At 42.8% G+C, this 26,385-nt stretch overlaps 2 protein-coding genes and 2 non-coding genes across 12 annotated transcripts in view; 1 reads left to right on the forward strand and 3 right to left on the reverse strand.

The window, feature by feature from the left end:
- The window catches only part of LOC118579893 (putative RNA-binding protein Luc7-like 2), a 62,284-nt gene extending 48,777 nt beyond the window's left edge, over nucleotides 1–13,507 (reverse strand). For 2 of the 9 annotated variants that reach the window (XM_036181675.1, XM_036181672.1), the window contains exon 1: nucleotides 13,034–13,507. In XM_036181675.1, coding sequence (XP_036037568.1) covers nucleotides 13,034–13,094 — 61 coding nt within the window. In that variant the 5' untranslated portion in view covers nucleotides 13,095–13,507. The other 7 variants (XM_036181670.1, XM_036181669.1, XM_036181677.1 and 4 more) reach the window with 5 other exon arrangements.
- Nucleotides 13,508–18,614: 5,107 nt separating this feature from the next.
- LOC118580938 lies at nucleotides 18,615–18,720 on the forward strand. The gene has a single exon (XR_004944596.1). It is a non-coding gene; the product is annotated as a U6 spliceosomal RNA (small nuclear RNA).
- Nucleotides 18,721–21,375: 2,655 nt separating this feature from the next.
- Nucleotides 21,376–26,081, reverse strand: Fmc1 (formation of mitochondrial complex V assembly factor 1 homolog). The gene is made up of 2 exons (XM_036181679.1): nucleotides 25,569–26,081; nucleotides 21,376–21,661 (listed from the first exon to the last, which is right to left on the reverse strand). The coding sequence occupies exons 1-2, from the start codon at nucleotides 25,704–25,706 to the stop codon at nucleotides 21,458–21,460; spliced, it is 342 nt and encodes a 113-aa protein (XP_036037572.1). The 5' UTR covers nucleotides 25,707–26,081; the 3' UTR covers nucleotides 21,376–21,457.
- A 231-nt stretch (nucleotides 26,082–26,312) lies between these two features.
- Nucleotides 26,313–26,385, reverse strand: Trnar-ccu. Its single transcript has one exon. It is a non-coding gene; the product is annotated as a tRNA-Arg (tRNA).

Genomic DNA, 26,385 nt, shown 5'->3' on the forward strand with positions numbered 1-26,385 from the left:
TTTATTTTTGGTTTCTCTGTGTAGCTTTGCACCTTTCCTGGAACTCGCTTTGGAGACCAGGCTGGCCTCAAACTCACAGAGATCCACCTGGCTCTGCCTCCTGAGTGCTGGGATTAAAGGCATGCGCCATCAACGCCCGGCCCTGACCACTCTTATAATACAGTCCTCCTTGCACCTTACTTGTCTCATTTATCTTTGTAAGTCCTTTAAATTCATCTATATAAACCTTTTTGCTACTAGTTTTTGCTTTTGAGACAGAGAAGCTGGCTTAGTGCCTCCATGATCCTTCTGCCACAGCCTCTCCAAGTGCTGGGATTATAGGTATAAAGCACCACACCCAGCTTATAATTACCTGTGCTTTTACTTTTATGAATTTTGCCTACATGTATATATGTGTATCATACTTGTGCCTGGTGCTCTCAGAGGTGAGAAGAGGTCACAGAACCCCTGGAACTGGAGTACAGACAGTTGTGAGCTGTCAAGTGAGTCTGGAAACTGATACAAGAGCAGCGAGTGCTCTTAACCAGAGTCACCTTTCCAGCCCCTAAATTACTTTTATTGGGGCGAAGAGGGGACGACACAGTCTCCTGTAGCCCAGTATGCCTAGAACTCATTATGTAGCCAGAATACTTTGAATTTCTGCTCTTTCTGCTTTCACCTGCCAAGTGTTGGGATTACAGTATGCATCACCATGCCCATTTTTTTGTAGTTATTTTAAAATACTTATTTATTTCCCCCTTCATGCTACCTTAATAAATATACTCAGATTGATCCACTGCATATTTAAGCAATTTACATTATATTTTATAAAAGGACTCACAATATCTTAATAATATAATCAGATATTTATATACAAAAGCCAATAGTTATGAGTCTTCCAATGGAATGCCAAAATATTTCTGAATGTATAAATCACACTTAGTAGTAGCAGTTTTCTCTCTCTTCAGAATATGTAAACATAGGGCTATTTACACAGTTTAGAAAACGATATTTATTTATAGTCCTTTGATTAATACAGTCCCATACTTTAATAATCACTAAATGGCTACTAGTATAATTCCAACCATAATCCTCTTGATAAGATTAAAAACTTTTAAATAAAATGCTTATTTTAGGAAGAAAAAAAAGTAAATAGTGGGGGGGGGGGGGTGGCAGTGGCAGTGGCGCCTCACGCCTGTAATCCCAGCACTCGGAAGGCAGAGGCAAGCAGATCTCTATGAGTTTGAGGCCAGCCTGGTCTACAGAGTTAGTCCAGGACAGGCACAAAACTACACAGAGAAACCCTGTCTCGAAAAACCAAAAAACAAAAATAAAAAAAGTAAGTAATTTCAGGGGTTGAAGGGGAGGATCAAGGGTTGGAAGCCCTTTATTTAACTAATGCAGCCCTGGCTGATCTCAAACTCACTCTCTTTCTGCCCTAGTCTTCCAACTTCTAGAATTACAAGTATGTACCACACCAGCTAATAATTTCAGTGCTGCTGTATATGATCAAAAACTATTGATGTTTTACAAAATTTTAAAATCTAAATCACTTATGTATGAAAACTCGTAACAAAATTATTTTAAAAAAGGACACTGGAAAAAAGGTTTACAACAACTTTAAGACCAGAAATTCTGAAGAAACTAAATTCCAAGGCTACATTTCACCTACTGTTCCAACCTAGACTTCTCTCATTATACAAAGCAAAGGATCTTGACAAATAACAAAAATTAGTGCCATTATATTCTTGGGGACATCTACTGTAGGAGTTTTTTTTTAATCAGCATACTTCTCAGATTTAAGAGAGACATTACAAAAGCCTGAATTGTTACCTAAGAATTAAACTGCCAAGTAGCTTTACACAAAGCCAGGCATAATGCCTCATATCTGCAGCCTCAGAATTTGGGAGGCTGAGGTAGTAGGATTGCCATTAGCTTGAACACAGTGATAACATACAGTGAGTTCTAAAGCAGAATAAGGAGCTACAAAGTGAGACCTTATCTCAAAATAGTTTTAATAAGGTTATACAGAATTTAGCACTTATGTCAAAAGTTCCAGCCTACTAAACTTTATTTCCAGAGTTGCTGCTCATTTCTGATACAGTATCACTTGTACTCTATTATTTTATTCCTTCTATCTAGAATTTTCTACATACAAAATTAGAAGCAATGGAAGTTATCTTTTCCTCCCATTTTTATTTTTTTCTTTTGAGACAGGGAATCTCACCATGTAGACCAGGTTAGCTAGAACTTATGATTCTTCTGCCTCAGCTTCTCAGCTGCTGGAATTACGGGTGTATAGCACTACATCCAAATTAAAGGCAATCTTTGAAGAAATAGCTGAAAATAACCAAAGATGATGTGATTGGCTGATTTATGCATTAAAAAGACCCTCAAAGAGCTAGGTGTGGTGGGGCTCACCTCTAATCTCAGAACTCCTGAGGGTGTCCCAGGCTATCAGGGCTACTTTTGAAACCCTGTCTCAAAAAACAATCGAGTCCCCAATTGTTCAAAATAAATACAAACATCAAGAAAAAAAATCTCCATATCAAAATTCAACAAAGGAAAGAAAAAACAGTACTGAAAAACAAGTGACAATCTAATGACGATTTAAAATGAAAAATACAGCACCAGGAAGGAGAGGTGAGCCTTGAACCTACAGAATCGTTTATCAGAAAAACCGTGAACATACACCACAGTCACAATGGTTGTCTCTGGGAACTCTGCTATTCTTTTTAAAACATGACCAAAATATACAAAACTACTGCTTGTTTATTCATATAGGTGTCTGTTTCCAGAATTAGCCACAATCACTATAAAAAATTTGTCACTTAAACATAAGTGTTTGTAAATATTTACATATTAGATTTTTGGCCTCTCTTGGATTACAAGTAGCTCATGCCTATGATCCAAGCACTCAGGAGGCAGAGGCAGGAGGATCACCTAAATTCAAGGCCAGCTTAGGTAAGACAAAGACAAGACCGGGGAAAGAAATGAAGCAACTACACCTCAAATTTCTAAGAAAAAGAATAATTTGGGAGATAGAAGCGGGCAGGTCTTTGTGATTTTGAGGCCAGCTTGATCTACATAGGGATTTTCAGGGCAGCCAAAACTTCACAGAGAAACCCTATCTCAAAACAAAACAAAAACTAAAGCGAACTTGGGAATACCAAGGAAAGTAATTGCGATTCTACTGCTATGAATGAATTATAACCTAAAGTTTGTCAAACAATCAATCAGAACACTACTGTGGGGCTGGAAATATAGCCAACAGTTAACTAGATGCTCCTGCGCAGGCCCTACGCTTGATTTCCCACACCCCACATGAGGCTGGTCACAACTGCCTGTGACTCCAGTTCCAGGGAATCCAATGACCTTTTCTGCCCTCCCCTGGCACATACAAACAGGGATACATACACAAATATTTTAAAAACAAAGAACAAAACAAAAATCAAAAATCAAGTCATAAATATTCTAATACTACAAGTTAAATTGTGACACAGATTCATCATACTATTAAGTTTCTAGTGCCTAAGATAAATCATCTCTTTCCTAACAAGTAAGTATAGTATGTCCCTCTCTGTCTCCTTCCATAAATCAGAATCATGCTCTCCTTGAGATTTCTATTGCTGTGTTCCTATTTCACACGGCCACTGTATTAGTGACATCTTGTAGAACCAGTGACTCTCATGAACCAAAATACTAAAGAAAACAATGAGAAGGCAAGCTAAATAAAGTAATTCATTCTGCAGGTCTAGATGACCTCCCTATAGAGATGACTGAAAACTCTCCCTTTCACAAGTTATAACTTCTTATATGAATACCAAGAACAGTATTTTCCAAAATACAGAATTGGCACAAGATGATTTGGTACATCATTCCATTTCATCAACAAGATACCACACAGTAAGAAACATTAACTCATGAAAGATGTTTCCACTTGGCAATATTATTCTATTTAATATCCCTGACAAATTCTAACCTTTAGCATATGGAATTCTAAGTGACAAGATTAGTTAATAAACTGGGCATAGTGATGTAACCCCTTAATCCCAGCACTTCAGAGCCAGAGGTTTTGCAGATCTCTGTGTTGAGGCCAGCTTGTTCTATATTGAGAGTTCCAGTCCAGCAAGGACTACATCGTGAAACTTTGTCTCAAAAAAACAAACAAGGGGTTGGGGATTTAGCTCAGTGGTAGAGTGCTTGCCTAGCAAGCGCAAGGCCCTGGGTTCGGTCCTCAGCTCCAGATTTTAAAAAAAAAAAAAAAAGAAAAACAAAAGCAGAGTCTAGTTGTATTATAACAATACCTTTCTATCTGTATTTATTTTTATGGCAATACAAATGTCTTTTTTTCCTCCCTTTTTTTTTCTGTGACAAATGTCTTTCTAAAATTAACTTAATTGAGCAGGGCTTTGAGGCACAGGCATGTAATGCCAACTGCTTAAAGAAACAGGACCAAGGGGCTGGAGAGATGGCTCAGTGGTTAAGAGCACTGGCTGCTCTTCAAGAGGATCCAAACTCAATTCCCAGCACCCACGTGGCAGCTCACAATTGTCTGTAACTCCAGTTCTAGGGGATTCAACACCCTCACACAGACATACATGCAGGCCAAACACTAATGCACATAAAATAAAAATAAATCTTTAAAAACAAAATAAATCTTTAAAAAAAAAAATTTAAGCCAGGCAGTGGCTTTAATCCCAGCACTCGGGAAGCAGAGCCAGGCAGATCTCTTTAAGTTTGAGGCCAGCCTAGTCAACAGAGTGAGATCGAGGACAGGCACCAAAGCTACACGGAGAAACCCTGCCTCTAAAAACCGGAGGGAAAAAAAAAAACCAACCAAGTGCTGAAATGTAGTATAGCACAAGTAGTGGAGTCTTGCCTAGCTTTGCAGAAGGCCATGGGTCTGATCCCCAGCACCACCCCACCAAATGCTTGCAAGCACACATACACAAAACTTAAAATTTTTAGAAAGTTAGTTGACAAAGAAAAAGTACTAAGTCAGGTGGTGGTGCACATCTTTAATCTCAACACTCAGGAGGTAGAGGCAGGCAGATCTCTCTGAGTTCAAGGCCAGCCTGGTCTACAGAGGAAGTTTCAGGACAGCCAGGGCTACAAAGAGACAATCTGTCTTGAAAAAACAGAAAGAAAAAACATTAAAACGAAACAAAACAGAACAAAAAAAAAAACAAAAAAAAACAGTTAAGGGTGGGGAAATTTATCTATAACAGGGTTTTGTGAACTTTTGGTTGCATCAAAACTGTAAGGGCCAGGCATGTGTCTGTCTCATGCCTTTAATCTCAGCACTCAGGACATAGGGAGAGTTGGATCTCTGTTCTAGGCCAACCTAGTTTACATACATAAGGAGTTCCATGGTCACACAGACTTAGTCTCAAATACAAACAAACAAACCCAAAAAAATCATTGTAAAATATTTTAAACATAGATTGCTAGCCTCCACCTCAAAAATAAGAATTTGAGAGCACGCCTTTAATCCCAGCAACTGGGGAGACAGAGTCAGACAGATCTCTGTGAGTTCCAGGCCAGCCTGGCCTACAAAGCAAGATCTAGGACAGGCACCAAAACTACACAGAGAAACCCTGTCTCAAACCACCCCCCCCCAAAAAAAAGAAGAGTAAGAATTTGAGCTGGGCAGTGGTGTCATGTGCCTTTAATCCCAGCAGAGGCAGGCAGCTCTCTAAGAGTTCAAGGCCAGCCTGGTCTACAGAGTGGGACACACTGTGACCCAGAACAATAGTAGCCTATAAAATGTTTCTGATGGGGGGAGAGGGGATTGGAGTATTTTAGACAGTCTCATTCTGTAGCCCAGGCTGACCTCAAACACAGAAATTCTCCTGCTCAGCCTCCCAGTAGGCAGGATTACAGGTATGAGCCATTATATCTGGCCAAATGAGTGTTTACCTGTAAAGTGCTTGCCAAGAATGCATGAAGCCCTTAGTTTGATACCCAGCACCACATAAAACTGGCTATGATAGTCCATACATATAATTCCAGCATTCTGAAGTCAGAGGCAGGAAGATCAGAAGTTCAAGGTCATCATGGGTTATAAGAATTCCTACTTCTAAAAATAAGTAAGTTTATAAAAAGCAGGAAGCCATAGAACTAACCCTTTACTTAAAACATCTTCAAGCACTAACTGCAAAGGGCATAATATATAGACAGCAGGACAGAATATAACACAAAACTTGGTATAGTATGCACCCTCCATAAATATCCACCCTCCCTACTGAAAGGCAAAGCTTTGGATAATTTAACTCTAAAATATAAAATTGAGGCCTACAGAAATCTGAGGTCTCAAGAAAATAAAAACAAACAATTTACCATATTCTTGAGACAGGACAAAAGATTCAGCAAGGGCAGCTGGTTAAATTCTTTTCACGATGAGTCAAATAGGTCAAACATCAGTTGTACATGGTTCACAACTAAATTAGAACATATGGGTCAATAGAGTGTTTTCTACAAAAAAAAAAAGTTAGGTTCTTTTTCTGGCCAATGTTAACAAAATATGACATTTAATCAATTGACTGAACTGTATGTAACTAACATTAAGTTATTCAGCTAAATCAAAAACATGATGTAAACTTTAATTTTTAAGAAACTACTTTCCTCTATATCCTCAATAATCCTACAAAATTAATCTATTTTAGCCTTGCCTTCCCATTTCTACCCAAGTAGCTGCTAGTAAATGATCATTTAAACCCAAAAGAACAAGAGTAGACCAATAGCACATGCCTGTAGTCCCAGCTATTTGGGAAGCTAAGATTACAGGACTGCCTGAATCTAGGCGTCCCAACAAACAGCTGGAGCATAACTTCATGGCTAAAGTGCTTTTCTTACAAGCACAAGTCTGATCCCTAGAATCCATGTAAAAAGAAAGAAGTTATCCACAGTGGTATACACTTGTAAATGCCAACCTGCCTAGAGAGACACAGACAGGTAGATCTCAGGTCAATGGTCAGGGTGACGACACCAGAAGTGTTCTCTGACCTCTACACATACATACCTGAATGCACACATGCATGCACAGACACATACCCACCCACAACCAAAAAGGAACAGATTGTGTGTGTGTGTGTATGTGTGTGTGTGTGTGTGTGTGTGTGTGTGTGTGTGTGAGAGAGAGAGAGAGAGAGAGAGAGAGAGAGAGAGAGAGAGAGAGGCGGGCAAGTGGGGATGCTAAAGCCATTTAGATTCCTGTCAGAAACTTACCCTGTTTCTCTCCCTCATTTTTTTCCAACAAGATGTTCCAACTTCTTTCATCTTCTTAGTCTACAATTTCTTCGTAAACTGATTAGGGTGAGTAGAACTGTTTGTTTCCTCAAAAGCAGCAGCACTGACCTGCTTCAGGTATCTTTTTTATTTGTAACCTAGGCTAACCTCAAACTTACCATCTTCCTGCTTTAGTCCCCCAAGTGGTAGAGGATTACAAATGTAATCCTTCCATGTTTAAAATTTCACCTTTAATTATTTTTTGGGGGGTGGGGGGTGACAGGCTCTCACTCTGTAGCCCAGCCTGGAATTCTAGGCACTCCTCCTGCAGCCCCTCAAGTGATGATGGGATTACTGGTACGTGTCACTACATCCAGCTGGAAGCCCATCTATCTCATTTTCCTAGTCTTGCCACACTTACTGACCTTCATTTAGTGTTAAGCCATCTCTGTGTGTTCAGTCCTAGGGCTTGTCTGAACCCTCAGCAACTTCAAGTTTCACTGTAAGAAGCATGTTACTGAACAATGATTCAATAAACCTGAGCATGACTATAACACGTACTTGCTTTTGTAGTCCCCTTCCTAAACACTTTATATCCTTAGGTAACATCCTTCTTTACCTAGAAACACACTTGTCACTTACAGTGCTTGCACATACACACCCAATTATTTTTCTTCTAGTTTTCTTTTTTACCTGAAATATTGTCTCAGAATCATAGGCTTACTTGAAGAGTGCTAAACAACTGCAGAGATTCCAAGACAACAGGGTTCTATGAAGTGAGATTTTTATTGTTTTCTGGGCTGCTCTGTAGATAGAAATATTATTTAGAGTTCAAAATGCAAAATGAGGGGGGAAACTAAGTGATTCACTATCCAAGTGCTAATAGAGCTTACAATGTTTTGGAGACTCCTGAACACTGACAAAATCAAGAAGTTACAGACACAGGAAAACTGTTTAGCCTTAGGTTTGCTAAAATTTCTTATGTTAATGAATGTACATTCTCTAGACTATGACATATCCTATTATTGTGCTTTTTAAAATGTGTATTTGTACATTAAAGGCTATACTTTTACTTGAAATGAACCAAGTGTAATAAAAAGATGGCTTACAACTGACCAAGATATTAATCATTAAGATGAGAAAAAATTAAGAGAATATGTGTTGATGACAAAAGAAACACAAATTACAATAAAGATGATTTTACGGTGAAGATAATCCATGGGGAAAAAACACTACAAATTTTTGATTCAATAATTTTTCAGAAAGGCAGTAATGTTCTACATAGAGGTAGATGTATTAGTTAAGTTTTATTAAACTTGTGTTAGAAACAGGTAAATTATTTTCTGAACTGCATTTTCCTTTCAATTTTATAGTATCACATATTATATAACTGGTTAGCAGTTAAGATTAGCATCCTGTAATAACTGAGGAAGTATTATCATACAGCTTAGTAAAATTACTACCCCAAGTAGCTAAGATTCCTAAAAAAATTTTGGTGCTTTGTTGATTCAGCTTTTTGAGATGATGTCTCATGAAGCCTAGGGCAGCCTCAAATTAACTATGTAGCGGAGTCTGGGACACTCTTGATCCTCTTGCTTCTACCTCCCAAATGCTAGGATCAAAGAAGAGCTCCATGAACAGCAATAAGGGTCTAACTACTCCAGGAACATTGACTGACACACCTGATAGGCAAAGCAAAGCCCTGCTTGAGACACAGAGCTACTTTTGCCCCCCAGGAGAGACAGAAAGGAAGGCTGTAGTACTCAAGATTGAATCTATGGGTCGTTGCACATGCTAAGAAAGTGCTCTACCACTGAGATACTTCTCCAGCTGTAGGCAATTGAGTCTGACCAAAACAGCCCATCATCATGGATGATACCACACAATTTTATTTCTATGATCTACACTTTTGGGTCTATAGGTTGGCTTCCAAGGCACATCTGATGATACACCATCATTCTTGGTTCATTTTAACCTTTATGAAATGGTTTGTGCTCCCATTTAAAGCAATTTTAAAACATGGTACTTTCAGAACAACCTTCTGTAACTTCATACTTCTATATTTAGGATGTAATCTAGGCACAGGTCCTAGGTCTAAGGGTACAGTTCAGTGGTTCAGAGCTTCCCTAGCATAGGCAAGGCCCAGAGTTTGATCCCTACCACTGGGGGTGAGGGTGTTCCTGTCCACCCCAATTTTGTTTAGTTCACATTAGTTTTACCTTCCTAAGTCTTTCTGGAATCATGGCCAGAGACTTATACAAAACTATGTGCTCACAAAGAGGGTTTATGCCAAGGGTCATTCTTGCAATTAATCCAACTGACCAGGGTCTTCTAAGGGCACTGAACTGCTTTCTCTCAACTGACACAAAAACAATTCTCAAAATGTTTCTTTAAATTTCCTATGTGGTCCTTCCTGCTATTATCTGAAATATGTTCAGAAAAAAACAAATTATCTCTCTCTTTTCTAAGACAGAGATTTTTTAAAATTTAATTAATTTTAAAATTGAGATAAAATACTAGTGATGGGTATCTACTTGTGATTCTTAAAAAAACTATATTTAGTCAACATTTTTAGTATTAACATAGGAAATTATATGGCTTCCCATATAACAAATTATAGACTTAACTTGATTGAAGCAAAAAGGTTATGTGACTTACCCAAGCTTCTAATTAGAAACCAGGTCTCCTGAATCTCAGCCCAGTGTTCTTTTCCTTAACTTACGATGTCTTATTAGAATATTCCAAATATAGACAGACCCCCAGTTACATGGGTTTGAGTTACACTGATTCACATATACAAACTTTATATAGTGTGACCAATGTTTCAACTCACGCGGTACCCTGCTTCCATTTATGCAGTATGCCAGGCATCGGCACGATTTTCAGTGGCACACAGGCGGTTGCCACCACCAGGGCCCTAGGCAAAATTGCAAAGAAGGCAAAGTTTGTCTTTGGCCCTCCCATCTCCCTTATGCATCTCTCCCACCTCCTTGGTCATCCCCCTGCCCAACCTCCCAATTCCACCATGCTGCCCTTCTGACTGTCCAAATCCCCCCACTCACCAAGGACTATCCTTTCTTCAAGTGCCCAATAATCCGAGGCACCTTATTTTCCTACCACCGTAATTCCTATTCCTAAGGATTCTAATGAGTCTCCTGAGAGATAGCTGATTGAAGTGACTGAACAAAGATGCACTTAACCAAGAGTCTTAGATCTCCAAGCAATTTAAAAAGGAATTAAAACTCTTTTAGGAAAGTGAGGGGGAAGTAATCTTTGGAAAGGGGGAGCAACATTTTCCCAGAGACCCAGGATTCCTTTACAATTTCAGATTCCTTCACAAATTCAACACTAAAGGATAAGAGGGTAATTGCAACCTTAGGCACCACCACCCAAAAGAACCTTTTTCTAGTTAGTCTACAAGGACAAACAAACAAACAAAAACCAAAGCTCCTTTAAATACCCACCCTCACCTACCTTTTCCATCTCTCTCCCACTTTCTGGGTCCCCATTTCCACCTCTTAAAGCCAAACACACAACAGCATTTTTGGTAAGCTGTCCATGTGTGTAACACAAGGTTTCCCATTATATAGTTCAAATGACATGGTACTATTCAGTGATATACCTATGCTTCCCTATCCTTAGATAACTTTAAATTTACTGTATGCAAAAAAAAAAAAATAATAATAATTCTGATTTTATTTCAAGGTCCTGAATTACAAATCCATTAAACATGTAATAAGAAGGAAATGTACTATATTATCTTACATATACAAAAGAATAAGGGTATCTAAAAAAGTCTTTTCTGTTTTATTGGGCTAAAGTCTCACTGCACTACCATACCTGGCTAAACAATCAATCATTTCTTTCAACTTTTCCGTACATGTAGTTGTTCCTTTTCTGTTGTTGCTGAGGCAGGGTCTTGCCCTAATTCAGACTAGCCTGTAACTATATAGCCTAGGCTAGCCTTGAACTCACTGAAATCCTCCTGCCTCAGGTTCCCACCAGGCCAGAATTAATGTTTCTTCTGAATCAATACAGCACTGAAAATGGAATCATTTCAACGAAATACTATTGTCTACTCATAAACGTAAGTTCATCCATAAATTCACTGGTCTGGAGGGCAAAATATATATACAGGGACAGAGACACAAATATAAATTTAAATACAGTGAATGTTAAGAATTCAGCTTCCTGCTAAGACTACACATAAGGAAATTTATACATATACATATTGTAATAGTTCAGTTTTGCAATGCTATGGGGACTGTTTATCAGAGAATTGTTACCTTGACAGGTCATAGCTTGATCCAACTACACTCTGGAGAAATATAAGGGAATCCTATCTATGCAAAAGATACCAATAATGGCATCCATCCAAATTAAAAATGACTGCATAAAGTAAGCCTCAAAGTTTCTAAAATGTTATTACAAAGCTGAACTGTTAAGATCCTGTATGAAGGCCCTTCTAAATACCCTCACTCATGATGAAAAGGAACACGTTAAGACATGCTGCAATTATAAATATCCTACCCAAATATGAAAAGTTAGGTTACCCCAGTGGTATTTTTAATTAATGTTAACTTTCAAGGGATTACTTACTTACTACAAACAAATCTTATGTTTTTTTCAATTTTTCCCTCCTCTATATAGAATAAATCTGTTATCCACCCCATTCATCTTAATGTTCTATTAAGAAAAGCTCCCAGTGAGTTTTTATTAAAACTTAACCACTCACTGAAAGCTGTATAAGAATTGCTAAAAAGATCTGAAATAGGTTTTACCTTCTCCAGTATTTTTCGGCAAAGCACTCAACAAATGTATGTATGTCTTTTCTAGTAAGTAAAACAACTTATCAAAAAAATGTTTTAAATCGCTAAGAAACTTGCCTAAACGAGTTTTTACAAGCCAGGATTTGGATTGGTTTTCAAGTACTGAACTTTATTTTGAAAGTACAATATTAATTATCCCCCAAAAGCAACATTTCATCACTTTAGAAATTATCTAAAACAAAGGATAATCCAACACGTAGATAACTCTAAGAAATCTAATCTAACTGCATTTTTAAAAGCCCTTTGTTTCCTTCAATTCTATTCCAGTGGGCATCAAATTTCCAAAATAGTTCTGGTTAGGGTACATGTAAAATTAGTCAATATTTACCAAGAAAGCCTCTATTAGGTTGTCTAACAAAATGGAGGTCTCTCGGGGAAAAAATAGGCCTAAACACTTTTCAACTTACAAAATGGGGTCAAACACACCCACTTTAAGAAACCATGGTTTGGGTCAGATTTTCCACCAAAAAAAAAAAGGTTGATTCTGTAGGGTTCGACGAAGTGTCCCTGGAACTGGGGGTTTTTAGTGAAGGTTTCAAAACCCAGGAGGGAGGGGGTGCTTCTCTCCACACTCTAGAGGGCGGCGACGAGGGGTAATCCGAAAGCCCGGGGTAAGGGAGCTAGAGCTGGGGGGCGGAGGCCTCAGCGCTCCGCGGGTTCCTAGCCAACAGTCAAAACTGACCGCCCCACTACGCAAGACAGCCTTGGGATCTCCCAAACCCGGCCAAGTCAACAGCAAAAAAGCACAAACTCTCCTTTCTGCTTCCAGGCCCCGCCTCGCCCCATTGGCAGCCGTTCCCGCCAATCCGCACAGTCACCGCCCCCAAGCCCGACTGCCAAGCCCTGATTGGACTGGATGGGAGCCCGGGACCTCGTGTTACCAATCTGGGAGCCCCTTACTCAACCGCACGCGCGCGCCCAGGTGCTCCCTCGGAGGCCTTCCCCTCACCGGCCGCGTCCCCTCCCCCACCCCCAGGGCTCTGGCAGCGACTTACCGTCCCGGGAGGTGCCCATTAGCTGGTCCAGCATCGCGCGCATCTGGGCCTGCGCCGACATGGCGGCGGCGTAGCGGGCGGGCGGGCGAGTGAGGGAGCGAGCGAGCGGACGGGGGTGGGGCGCCGACCGGGCCCTGGCGGGCGGGGGACGAGGGGAAGGGGTGGGGGAGGTGCGGCGCTGTCTCGGTGGCCGCCGCGGCCTCGAGGCCTCCGAGTGGGGGAGTCGGAGGGGTCGCGGGACAGTCCGGGCTGCGCTCCTCACGACGGCGTGGACGTGGAAGACGGCAGCCCCTTCAAGAGCGAGCCCTCGTGTCCTCACTCTCCGTCGGGTTCCAGAGACAGACGCGACACGGGCTAGCCGACTCTCGCCTCCTCTTGACACCGACACCCGCCAGAAGCCGTCAACCCCCCCTAGCGAGCTCTGACGCCGCTCGCCACCGCCGCCACCGCGACGGGAGCGCGCACGCTGCTCGCGCCGAGTCGTTTCCCGTGGCGGGTTCGGCCAATCGTCATCCAGCTGGCTTCGCCCCGCCCTGCCCCTCCCGCGAAGGGTTCCGCCCTAACGGCTCCTGGGCGCGTGCACGCGCGCTGGCCCCGCCCCCTCCGGGCCCAGGTCTCGCGAGAATGTCGCTCTTTTCGCCTACTCCGGAGCCTGGTGGGCCCCGGGCGCCCAGCCCTGCGCCGCTGCAAACTGCAGGTCATGTAGGCCCTCTCTGCTTGCTGCGCTGGCGGCCCAGCCCCAAATTAGCAAGTGCCAAGCTTAGAGCGAGTCGGAGTAAGTAGTTCGGCGGAAGTTCGCAGGGTTGATGCTGGCGGAATCGCGAGCCAGTAGGAAGGCCCAGCCCGAGCCGAGGACGCCTAACCCTTTTATCCTCAGGCTTTTTGCCACTGCCCCTCGTCTGTGTCCTAGCCGGGACACGTTAGGTTCAAGAAATAACACGCGACATCAGCTCACTGGAAAGCAGGCGTCCTGACGCTTTTGCTACGTTTAGGACCGCTGGAAGCTGCTAGTCTAAGTTCGAGTCTGTGCAGTGAGAACTGGGGGTGGGCCGTGTTCCACAGCGGCGTGTCCGGGGCAGGGCCCACCCATCAGCCTCCTAGCTCCTTGGCAGGCTGTCTCCCTGCACTCCTACGCCTTGCTAACTGCGATAGTAGTTGATTTCTTAATCTCACGGCTGGTGGGGGTGACAGAATAACTCACCGTCGTAAGGCCCAAGAGAGCCAACTGGAAATACCTAGGCCACGGCTGCATACTGGTTTTCCAAACTGGGGGGAAAAAAAAAAAAAAAGATACGGTGATTCTTTTAAGCTGAAACATCGCTACTTTCTCCGTACTTGGAAGGGAAATGGAGTTTTTGTTTTCTGTTTCATTGCAATTGAACACTCATTGAACAATTTAAGTTCATACTGGACCAATACAAACGTTAGTAGTTTGCAGAAAACTATCAATTATTGAGAGAACTATTCTGAGATAGGGTGCCACTGTTGTGAGAAAAAAATGGCCCTCGTTAAATAACTTGAGAGTGCTGGAGACTCAGCGAGCATAGGAATGAGACATTTTTCAGTTCTGCAGAAGTCTGGGTGGGCGTCACCCTGACACAAAAGGCAAAATAGTTGAGGTGCGGATTTGACGTAAAACTTTTTTGTTTTGGGTTCTTGTTTGTTTTTTTTTTTTTTAATTCCCTAGTTGCATGTCTCTCCACTCTTTAGTTTTTATTGGCTGAATTCTTTAGGGACATAAAAATCTTCCTAAATTTTAATATTCCCCTACCTCAAATTCCTCACTCTTTTGGTTCAAGACACAAAACATCCAGCCGGTCAGTGGTGATGGACGCCTTTAATCCCAGCACTCGGGAGGCAGAGGCCGGTGAATCTCTGAGTTCAAGGCCAGCAGCCTGAGCTACAGAGTGAATTCCAGGACAGGCTTCAAAGACACACAGAGAAACCCTGTCTCAAAAAACAAACAACAAAAAAAGACAAAACATCCAGTGAATATCTTGGGGCCCAAAATTCCCTCTTCTGATTTCTGAGCCCAGTCAGGTAGTTGACCGACTAATTTTTCAGCCCTTGGATCAACTAAGAGGGCCTAGATAGGACGGGCAGCCAGCTGCCAGCTAGGGAATATAGGGGCCAGTGCCGCCTGCTTATCCATGATTCTATAACAAGCTTTATCTCAATGTAGCTCATACTGACAATGGACCAAGTGACTTATTTCTTACACTGTGTAGCTCAATCAAGCCGCCTTGAAACTTGCGATCCAGCCTTAGCTGCACTACGATTAAGCAGATACCACAATGTCTGGTTCAAAAACTCTAAATTCTAAACAACTCCAAATGCTTGCAGATGTCATTTGAAAATTGTACAAGAGGAGCTGGAGAGGCTTTAGCGGTTTGAAGCACTGGCTGCGGGGCGGTGGTGGCACACGCCTTTAATCCCAGCACTCGGGGAGGCAGAGCCAGGCAGATCTCTGTGAGTCCAGGCCAGCCTGGTCTACAGAGCAAGATCCAGGACAGGCACCAAAGCTACAGAGAGAAACCCTGTCTCGAAAAACCAATAACACTAACTCCAATGCCAGAGGATCTGATATTCTCTTCTGGCCTCCAAAGGCACCATGAATACATATGCACATACATACATTGAGTTAAAACTCATATGCGTACAAAATTCTTTAAAGGAAATTGATGTCCAATAGTAGAAAACTGTACAAATTAAATATATTCTAGAGAGATGCACTATTACAAATACAGTATTATCCTGAAAAACACATCCTTAGAAAAATACACTAAAATACTGAGTAATTGTTTGAGGGGTTTTTTTGGTTTTTGTTTGTTTGAGACAGTGCCTCACCATGTAACTGTGGCTGGCCTAAAACTGACTTAGTCCAAGCTGGCCTATAACTCAAAGAGATCTGCCTATCTATGCCTTGTTACCAGGTGTTTTGTTTGTAGGGTTTAATCCAATTTAAAAAACATTTTAACAACCCAACAACTAGAAACATTTATTTTGCTATAGTGTGAGTGTAGGGGTCAGAGGGCAACTTTCAGAGCTGATTATCCACTACCATGTGAATCAGGAAACAAAGCTAGGTTGTCAGGCTTGGTGGCAAGTGTCTATCTGTTGAGCCATCTTACCACCCCCAATCCAGGGTCTTGAGCATGCTAAACAAACCTTCTGTCATTGAGCTGTTTCCAACCAAGTTTTTGGGATTTTGTTGTTGTTGTTTTTCTGAGACAGGGATTCTCTGTGTAGCTTTGTGCCTTTCCTGGAACTCACTTTGTAGACCAGGCTGGCCTCAAACTCACAGAGATTCACCTGCCTCTGCTTTCTGAGTGCTGGGATTAAAGGCGTGCGCCACCACCGCCCAGCTTCCATCCAAGTTTCAACATTCAGTGTCCATATATTCACTACTTTCCTTTTCATTCCTTCTGACACCTCTGCCTTTCCATTCGGGATCATTTTGTTTTTGTTTGAAATTTTCTTTAGGTTCTGCAAACTGAAGCCCAGAAACTGAATCTACACCACTGCCTTGTTTGGTTTGGGGTGGGGAGGAGTGTTGCTTTTTGGTTTGGTTGGTTGGCTGGTTTAGTTTAAAATAGGGTCTCACTATGTAACCGTAGCTGTCCTGGAACTCACTCTGTAGACCAGGCTTCCCTCAAACTCACAGAGATCCACCTGCCTCTGCTTCCCAGGTGCTGGGATTAAAGGTGGTCAATACTATGCCCAATTGTTTTTGGATTTTGTCAGCCGGGGTCCAGGCTGGCCTTAAACTTGCTGTGTAGCTGAAGATACCCTTCAATGGTCATCTTGCTCCATCTTTCAAGTGCTGAGATTACTGCTCAGCAGTACTGTTTTCTTAATCAAGTTTCTCTGGAATGCTTCCAGACTCACTCCTATCTACAGTTGTTTTGCCCTTTACCAAGAGTGGTTAGTTATAAGACGCTGTACTATATGACCTGCAAGTGTTCTTCTTTAGAGGAACTTACTTCCCCTACTTGAGTTTGCTTCTGTTTTAGCCTGCTAGTAAGATGTTTGCTCTGTTGCAGTAGCAGATTATTTTTCATTCCACTATTACCAAGAAGTCAGTTTTCAGTTTGTCCTCACTCCTTGATGTTAGCTACTTAAACTTTGGGGGTGTTGAGGTAGACATTTTTCTTCATTCTGCTAGGAGCTCAGTGGTAATTGTTCATTGACAACCCGTGAACCAAAAAAAAAAAAGGTGGGGGAGCAAGCAAGCAAGCAAACAGCCAATGCTGGTGACACATGTCTGTAGCATTGAGATTGAGAAGCAGCAGCATGAAGTCAAAGCCAGCCTTGGCCTCATAGTCCACCAACCCAAGTTACATGTGAACTTGCCTGAAAAAAATGACAATTTGTGTGGTGGTATCCTCACATCCCAGCTATTTGGGAGACTAAGGCAAGATAAACAGAAATCCAAAGTGCTCTGGCATCCTACTGAGTTAAGGGCCAGCCTGAACTAACAGGACTTGTGTTGAAGGTGAGCAAAGTGGCATAGTGGGTAAAGGTGCTTGTTGTGCAAGCCTAACAACCTGAGTTCAATCCCCAGAACCAACAGTTGGCCACTGACTCCCAGGTGCCCACATTTACACACACAAACATGAATACAATGAAAGTCTGGTGGTGGCAGCAGTAGTGGCACACGCCTTTAATCCAGCACTCAGGAGGCAGAGGCAGGCGGATCTCTGTGATTCAAATACAGGGCTGGTCTACAGAGCGAGATCTAGGACAGCCAGGGATATACAGAAAAACCCTGTCTAGAAAACCAAAAAAGGAGAAGAGAGAGCGAGAGAGCGAGAGTGAGTGCTGGGAGACGGTAGTGCACACCTTTACTCTCAGAGAGACCATGTTTCAAAATGGAAACAAAAGGGAAAGGCTAAAGCTTAGTGGTAGAGCCCTTGTTGAGTGCTGGTGAGGTCCTGGGTTCAATCCCCAGTACCACAATAGAAAAAAAACCAACGTATTTTACAAATTAGCCTAAATTAACTTGCTTATAGTTCAAAACTACATTGGTTTCTTTCCCAAGTTGTAGGAGGTGAACATCTGCTTCCTATTACATGGTTTTATCTGTAATTCAAACTCCCAACACCAAGAAAATTAACAGCAGCCTGGCAGTGGCGCACGCCTTTAATCCCAGCACTCAGGAAGCAGAGGCAGGCAGATCTCTGAGTTCCAGGACAGCCAGAGTTACACAGAGAAACCCTGTCTCAAAAAAAACCAAAAGAAAAAAAATTGTTAAAGAAATTCCCTTTCAATGGTTGTGTTGTTCTGATTATAATTCTACAGAGTAAACTAGATCATGCATTCAATAACACCAACTCAATACATGCTATGTGGGTAGAAAGTGCTTTGAAGAATACAAAGATGAGGGAGACATGGTCTTTGGTCTAAAAGTATGTCTACTTTCTTGAGGGTAGGGAATGCCCCTCTTATATACAAGAAGGCACAGCATAAATAAGAAGAGTTAGTGGTTTATAGAAATTAATTTTAGTTATGGAATTAAGGACATTTGAAGTAAAAGGATCATTTAGGATAGTTTAAAAGTTCCACCAAAAGATTATCAATGGTGCTTGCTTCTGTAGCACATAACGGTAAAATTGAACAATAGAGAGATGATTAGTATGGCCCTACACAAAGAGGACATGCGAACTTGTTAAGTGTTTCATATTTTTTTACTCAGGTAAAATTATATTTTAGTAGTTATATTTCTACACTTGACTAGAGTAAAATATTTCTTGGTGAATGCAAATTGCTATTTATAACATGGGAAATATCATGCAATTGTGTAAGTAATCATTTCTTCTATGAACTGTTCAGTCCACAAAAATTAAAAATTGTCTATTTTCCTGAAATGCTGAACTAGTTATCAGTTTCATTGGGATTAGTACTTGAAAGAAATATTAAACGTTAAAATTCCTCTCCATGTTGGAGGAAGGTTGAATTTTAAGATACTTTTAAGGCATTTTAACCTTCATGTGGCTTCTGAAAACTAGTAGAGCATAAGAACTTGAACTCAGTACCATTAAATTGATATGTTCCCATTACTGGTTCTGTTTAATCTTCTCTTTAACCTCTGAAAACACTGCATTGTAGTTCTTCAGTATTGGAGTAAAGAATTGTCAGTAAGCCGGGCGTACACCTGTAATCCCAGCACTCGGGAGGCAGAAGCAGGTGGATCTCTGTGAGTTCGAGGCCAGCCTGGGCTACAGAGCAAGATCCAGGACAGGATCCAAAGCTACAGAGAAAGCCTGTCTCGAAAAACCAAAAAAAAAAAAAAAAAAAAAAAGAATTGTCAGTAAATAGTTGTTCTTTTATCAGGAAAAAGAGATTTATCACTGTTTCCCTGGGGCAGCCAACGTGAAGACAGAGGAATAGGAAGCATAAACTCGCAGAAGCAGATTGTGGCAGAGTAAATATAGAGCAAGGAGAACAATACCAAGCAGAGGCCACGTTTTCTATCTTGCTAGCTGAATGCAGTAGAAGCGTTTGCTCAAATGCAGGTTAAAAGGTAGAGAAAGCTGACAGTAGTGGGGGCAGATGTTACGGAGCTCTTTGTCCCTCTTCCTGGACATCCTGCGGGCTGGAGTTCAGCTGTGGCTGTCATCCTTAGGAGCCCCTGCTTATCAGGCCTAAGGAAGTAATAGTACTATCTCCCACTGTTGTTAGCTTACTGCTTGACATGATTTAATTCATCCCACATCTTCATGTACCCCCTCAACCTTATTCCAACTATTTCCTGCCAGGACACATCACAGTTGGGTACTTTTATAAAAGTCACACTGGACCAGCAAGTAGGTAAAATCACTTGGAGCACAAGTCTAAGAACTTGAGTTCACCAGTGGTGGCGGCGGCAGCGGCGGCGGTGGCGGCGCACACCTTTAATCCCAGCACTCAGAAAGCAGAGGCAGTCGGATCTCTGTGAGTTTGAGGCCAGCCTGGTCTCCAAAGTGAGTTCCAGGAAAGGAGCAAAGCTACACAGAGAAACCCTGTCTCAAAAAACCAAAAATAAATAAATAAAATATAAAAAAATTAAAAAAGAACCTGAGTTCAAGTCCCTGGATTCTACTGTGGAAGGAGAAAGCTAAGTCCCTAAAATTGTCTTCTGACCTCTCTACCTGCATGATGGTACATAAACACCTGCACTCATACATATCATATGGTAAGAAAATAAAAATTTAAGATCCACACCCATATATTTAATTCTGTGTTTCTCTAGGCATAGGAGATATATAGAAAGATGCATAGTAAACTTTTTTTTTTTTTGGTTTTTCGAGACAGGGTTTCTCTGTAGCTTTGGAGCCTGTCCTGGACTAGCTCTGTAGACCAGGCTGGCCTCGAACTCACAGAGATCCACCTGCCAACGCCTCCTGAGTGCTGGGATTACAGGCATGCGCCACCATCACCTGGCACATAGTAAACTTTGTAATGCTTTCCACATGTAATAGAAATGGAAGAAGAGAGAAGGGATAAATATGGGTATTACATTTATGGCATTAAAATTCCTTAAGACACTAGGCTTGCATTACTTATTATTTGTATATTTTAAAATATTTATGTTCAAAGGTTGGCATGGTGGCACTTTATTTCCAGCACTCTGGAGACAAAGGCTGGCAGGTCTCTGAGTTCAAGGTCCCACTGGCCTACATAGCAAATTCCAGGCCAGTCAGAACTACATCGTGAGACCCTATCTCAAAAATAAGCAAAAGCAAAACAATTTGTTTTTTTAATTATGTATATGTGTGTATGTATGTGCACATAAGTGAAGGTGCCTGCAGAGAGCAGAGGTGCTAGATCCCTTGAAACTAGAGTTAAAAATGGAGGTTGTCAGCTCCCTGATGTGGGTGCTGGGAACCAAACTCAGATCCTCTGCAAGACAAGTACACACACTCCTGACCACTGAGCCATCTCTCCATTATTACTTTTTAAAAAGAAAGAAAAAAGAAAAAGACTCTAGGTTATAAATTAGACCAAGCACTTCAGGGACTAGGGTTAGACCCACTTGTTAAAGTTTGCACAGACCCCTAGCACCCTCATAAATAGTGCATGTTTCTAACCCCCAAGCTGGGGAACAAAGACAGAAGGTCCTGGGGACTTCTTAGTACTCAGTTCAGTGAGAGATACTGTGTCAAAAAATAAGGCAGAGAGGTACTTGAGGAAGGCACCCTTGTGTCCCCCTGCCTCCACACAAACCTGCATGTGCAAGAGCACTGACACCCAAGAACAGGAAGTAATCCGATTAAAAAATTCAGCAGATTCACTTGCAGCCCCCTCCGGTGTTATTTCCCTAACCACTCAGTCAACAAAAGACACACAACAAAACAACAAGCTTCACTTTACAAAATATTTAATAAATACATAGTGGTAGAAATGGCTGGATTCTTGAAGGAAGGGGCATCTGAGGACTCTCCATCACGGCTCCCAGCCCTTCCCTCCAGGCTGATGGGGCAACTGGAGGCCCACCAAACCAGCAGACTCCTCCACTGAACGCTCACCCTTGCCATGAAATTCCTGATGAAGGGCCACATGTTGCCGAATGCTTCGCAAGAGGCAGAGATAGGTGGCGGCTTGGAAATGAAGCTCATGCTGGGCTCTGCACAGCTTCTCACTGGTGACCTAAAAAACGTCATTAACAAAGTCAGACGGCCTGGTAACACCCCAAGTATCCACATGCCCCCAGAGGAAGATCTGATAAATGAGCTTCCTCTACAAAGTAACAGAATGCAGACACTCCGGTTTGATGTTCTGTCACATAAAGATCCATACATACCTAGCATCTGCTTCCTACCACAGGTTTTATTTGTAATTCAAACTCCCAACACCAAGAAAACTAACTAGCAGCAGCCTGGTGGTGGAGGCCCACACCTTTAATGCCAATAATCAAGGAGGCAGAGGCAGAAGCAGGTTGACCTCTAGTTCAAGCCCAGGGAAACCTGGTGTAGAAGTTTAAAAAAAAAAAAAAAAAGACATGCTTTTCCTCCCTTTAAACAAATTAAGGTTCTGCTTTGTTTCCATGACTTGAACATGGCATACACCTTTAGTATGGGGGTGGGGAGTATATTAAAGAAATCACTGAAATGGCCACTCCATAGTGTGGTTTGTTGGTTTGGGTTTTGTTGTTGTTTGGAGACAGGGTTCCTCTGTGTAGCCCTAGATGTCCTGAAATTTGCTCTGTAGACCAGGCTATCATGAAACTCACAGGCCTGCCTCTGCAGCTATGTGCCACCGCCACCCCCAGGCTCATGGTGTGGTTTTTATTGTGAATAGGAGAAAATATCCAGAGGCATCTGGAAGAGTCCACAGCAGAAAGAAAAAGATGCAGTAGACTGAACATGGCCAGGGCCATGACAGTAAGAGATAGTGGATTTTAAGGAAAATGAATAGGTGGGGAGCAGGAGTAGAGTGAGCTGGAACAGCCTGGGAGTTGGGGTGGTGGTGGTGTATAATGGGGCCAGGATGCTAGTGTAGGGGGTTTGAAATGTGTAACAAGAACTTATGAGTAGGGACTGTGAGAGCCCAGAGGCTAGCATGGACTCTGATGTACAACCACAGATGAATTCAACAGACAGCTAGGTCTTTTCTGGCAGGAGTAACGGGAAATGACTCCTTTGTGGGGTAGAAACCCGTTTCACAAGTTCCTGAGGAGTACTGGCTCTTTTATAACCTCCAGAAATCCTTACGTAGTCCAGCTTGAGCTCATTTCTGGATATATGGACTTCCTGAAACCTAACACCTTACACTCCAAAATCAGAAACTTATCTCAAAAATAAAGGTGTTGTTCTCAATAGTAGTAACATGAAAATCATATGTATGTATGAATGTATGTATGTATGTGTGTGTGTGTGTGTGTGAAATAAGTACGTTTTCATATTACTTAAACTTGTTTATACAATTTAACCGTCGGGAAAGTCTGGATTCTAATGACTTTACAAACGAGAAAGTCCATGTCAATGTCCAGACTAACTCCAAATCATGGCTGTTCTTCATAACACTTGATTTGAGTACTCTGCCCTCAACTATTTTGGGATTCCAAGGTTGTGGAAAAGGAACAGGAACATGAGGAATTCTGTATGGATGGGGATGTGTTTCACCCCTAGCACCACTGTATGCATAATTCCTTTTCTCAATCTGAAAATTCGAGCATATAATATTTAATGTAATACCAACAGCACTCACCTGCTGGAATCAAAACTTTTTTAGAGACAAGGTCTTACTATGTAGCATGGACTGGCCTGTAATTCAGTCTTCTTACCTTGGTTTTACAATGCTGAGATTTATAGGTATGTGACACCACAATCATACCTCGGTCAAACTTAGTATGTGTGTGTTTGGGGGGGGGGGGCTGCTCTTTGAGAAAATGGTCTCACTTTGTATCCTAGCTGGCTTGAAAGTCACTGTCAGTAGGTAAGGACACTTGCTGCAAAACTTGATGCTCTGAGTTCAATCCCCCAGAACCCCTCAGTAGAGAAAGAGAATTGACTCCCCTACAGATTGTCCCCCAACCCCCACGTTTGGCATGCACACAACCCCAAAAAGTATATATAAGGATAGATAGATTAAAAAATGAGCCGGGTGGTGGTGCACGCCTTTAATCCTTGAGAGGCAGAGGCAGGTGGATCTTCGTGAATTCGAGGCCAGCCTGGGCTACAGAGTGAGTTCCAGGACAGGCGCCAAAGCTGTACAGAGAAAAACCCTGTCTTGAAACACCACCACCCCCAAAAAAAGATGTCCTATTGGGTTGGGTTGCCTTGCCTAGCCTTGATGTGAGGGTTTGTGCCTAATTTTATTGTATCTTGTGCTGTGTTCAGCTGATGTCCCTGGGAGTCCTGCTCTTTACTTTGAGAAGACAAGGCTGGGAGTGGATCTGGCTGGCCTGTAATGTTCTTTATAGACCAGGTTGGCCTTAACTCAGGTATCTACCTGCCTATACTTCAGAAGTGTTGGGATTAAAGGTAAGGGTCAGCCCTAGAATTTTGGGCACGAATTCTGATGTTTTCCTGAAAAGTTTCTTTGCTGGTACTGTTTTGGGGGGTTATTTGTTTGTTTGTTTTATTTTGGGTGGGTTGTTTGTTTGTTTTGAGGCAAGGTTTCACTATGGAGCTCTGGCTGTCTTGGAATTCAACTCTAGACCAGGCAAGCCTCAAACTCAGAGTGATGTGATGAAAGGCATGTGCCACCACTGCCAGGTGCATCTTATTCTTGATATTTGGCCCAAGTTCTTAGTGCACACAGTCCCTAACATTATGACTTTTTAAAAGCTAAATGCATTTTAGTTGTAAGGTTTTGCATTACTCAAATCCAGCAGTTAAGATGATTGCTCAGGAACATTAGGATTCCTTCCCTAAATTCTAGTTCCCCTTACTCTTGTACAGGTACTGCCCTGAGCCTTAGCGGTCCCACTTGCATTTGGTCTTGTCCAAAGGGCAGAGAACTGATCACTACCCCCATTTGGGAAATGAACCATCTTCCATTCCCTTCTGACTAAGAGGGATTTCACAGTGGTACCTCCTAAGGTTCGCATGCCGTGTGTTCATGTTCGTTACAGCAGTACAACATGAAACCTGGGGCTAGAGATGGCTCAGAGGTTGCAAGCTCTGAACACTGGCTGTTCTTCCAGAAGTTCTGAGTTCAATTCCCAGCAACCACATGGAGGCTCACAATCATCTGTAATGAGATCTGGCTCCCTCTTCTGGCCTGCAGGGATACATGCAGACAGAACACTGTATACATAATAATCTTTGGAAAAAGATGTATCCTGTTAATATAGCAAGCTAATGATGCAGATGCGAGAGCAATCTCCTAATAGAATACAAGTCATTGCTTTTCTCAATGATGATATTACATAAATAATACAGTACCCATACTTGAAGAACTCTCCAATATTCCCCAATATCCTCCACTTCGTTGTCTTAAAAAAGAAGGGTTGGGGATTTAGCTCAGTGGTAGAGTGCTTGCCGAGCAAGCACAAGGTCCTGGGTTCTGTCCTCAGCTCTGGAAAACAAACAAAAACTGCTTTTGTCTGGCCTATGCCTTTAATCAGAGGCAATCTGACACCAGAGTTCAAGGTCAATCTCTGAATTCCTGGTCGGCCAACTTAATGGTGAAATTCTGTCTCCCCCCCCCACACACACACACACACTCCCCGCCGCACAAAAACATTGCTTCCTATAAAAACTTCAACGCGGAAAGTGTGGGGAGAGGGCGTGTAAGACCCCTAGGGCTACTTCACACAATGCCGGCCATACATACTTCATACAATGCCATTGCACACCCATGTGCCAGACAAACCAACGAACCCGTCAGGCAGCTCTACTCAAGTCCCTAAGAAGGTGCCCCCACGTGGCTTCTGGGCTAGTATGGGGGCTTGAGACCACAGGCTAGCCCTGGGCCTGGGCTGTGGTGAGGACCGCAGGTGGAAGACAGGTCTATGCAGGCATGTTTGCCCTACGACACCGCACTCCCCTGCCCAGACCACCCTCGTCTTCGCGACCCGAGACCGGGGCCCTGGACGCGGCTCCCGTACCCGATGTGCTCGGAAAGCCTTCACCAGGTACCGGTAGGCTGCTGTGTCGCGATACGGTCGCCCGGTGGCCGCGTTCAGGTAGCGCAGCTCCCGCAGAAGGCCTCTCAGAGTGCGCGCCGGGGGCCCCAGGGCCGCCATCTTCCCGTCCTGGCCGAGCCTGGTCCCACGGCCTGGCGCCCCGCCCCGGCTCCTGGGCGCTCCACAGCGCCGTCTACCGACGGCCCTGCCCGGGAAACGCCGAGGGGCGCCCTAGGGAACTGGAAGAAAGGCAAAGGTAGCCATGCTCCGACACCCTGCAGCCGCAGGGCCTTGGGACTGCCTCGCTTCCGACTTCCGTTAGCTGACGGCCGCCCAGACTCGGGAGAAAGTGCGGACGGCAGGAGAGTGTGGATTTGGCAAAGCTCATGCGACCATTTCTCCCAGGGGTGTCATTAAATTAAACGCATACCCGCAGCCCAGGGGACGAAAATGGACTCGAATCCTGGTGTGGCAAACCGCACCCCTCAGGCTCACACAGTTTCTTTAGTTTTAAAACAAAATGGCCGGGCGGTGGTGGCGCACGCCTGTAATCCCAGCACTCTGGGGGCAGAGGCAGGCCGATCTCTGTGAGTTCGAGACCAGTTTGGTCTCTACATAGTTTGTTCCAAGACAGCCAGAGATATGTGGAGAGACCCTGTCTCAAAAATAAATACACAAATGAAATTAGTAGATTTGACTCGCTTTTTATTTGGGGAAAAAAAGAACCACCCCAGATGGGACTCGAACCCACAATCCCTGGCTTAGGAGGCCAATGCCTTATCCATTAGGCCACTGGGGC

This window comes from Onychomys torridus, chromosome 3 (assembly GCF_903995425.1).
Source record: "Onychomys torridus chromosome 3, mOncTor1.1, whole genome shotgun sequence".
In the NCBI taxonomy this organism is placed as follows: Eukaryota; Metazoa; Chordata; class Mammalia; order Rodentia; family Cricetidae; genus Onychomys; species Onychomys torridus.

What these genes read in the sequence shown, in the direction of transcription:
- Fmc1 (XM_036181679.1), bottom strand. Translation starts at nt 25,706, where the DNA reads ATGGCGGCCCTGGGGCCCCCGGCGCGCACTCTGAGAGGCCTTCTGCGG. An exon ending in AGGCTTTCCGAGCACATCGG is followed by an intron (nt 21,662 to 25,568) that starts GTACGGGAGCCG and finishes GACGTTTTTTAG; the next exon opens with GTCACCAGTGAGAAGCTGTG.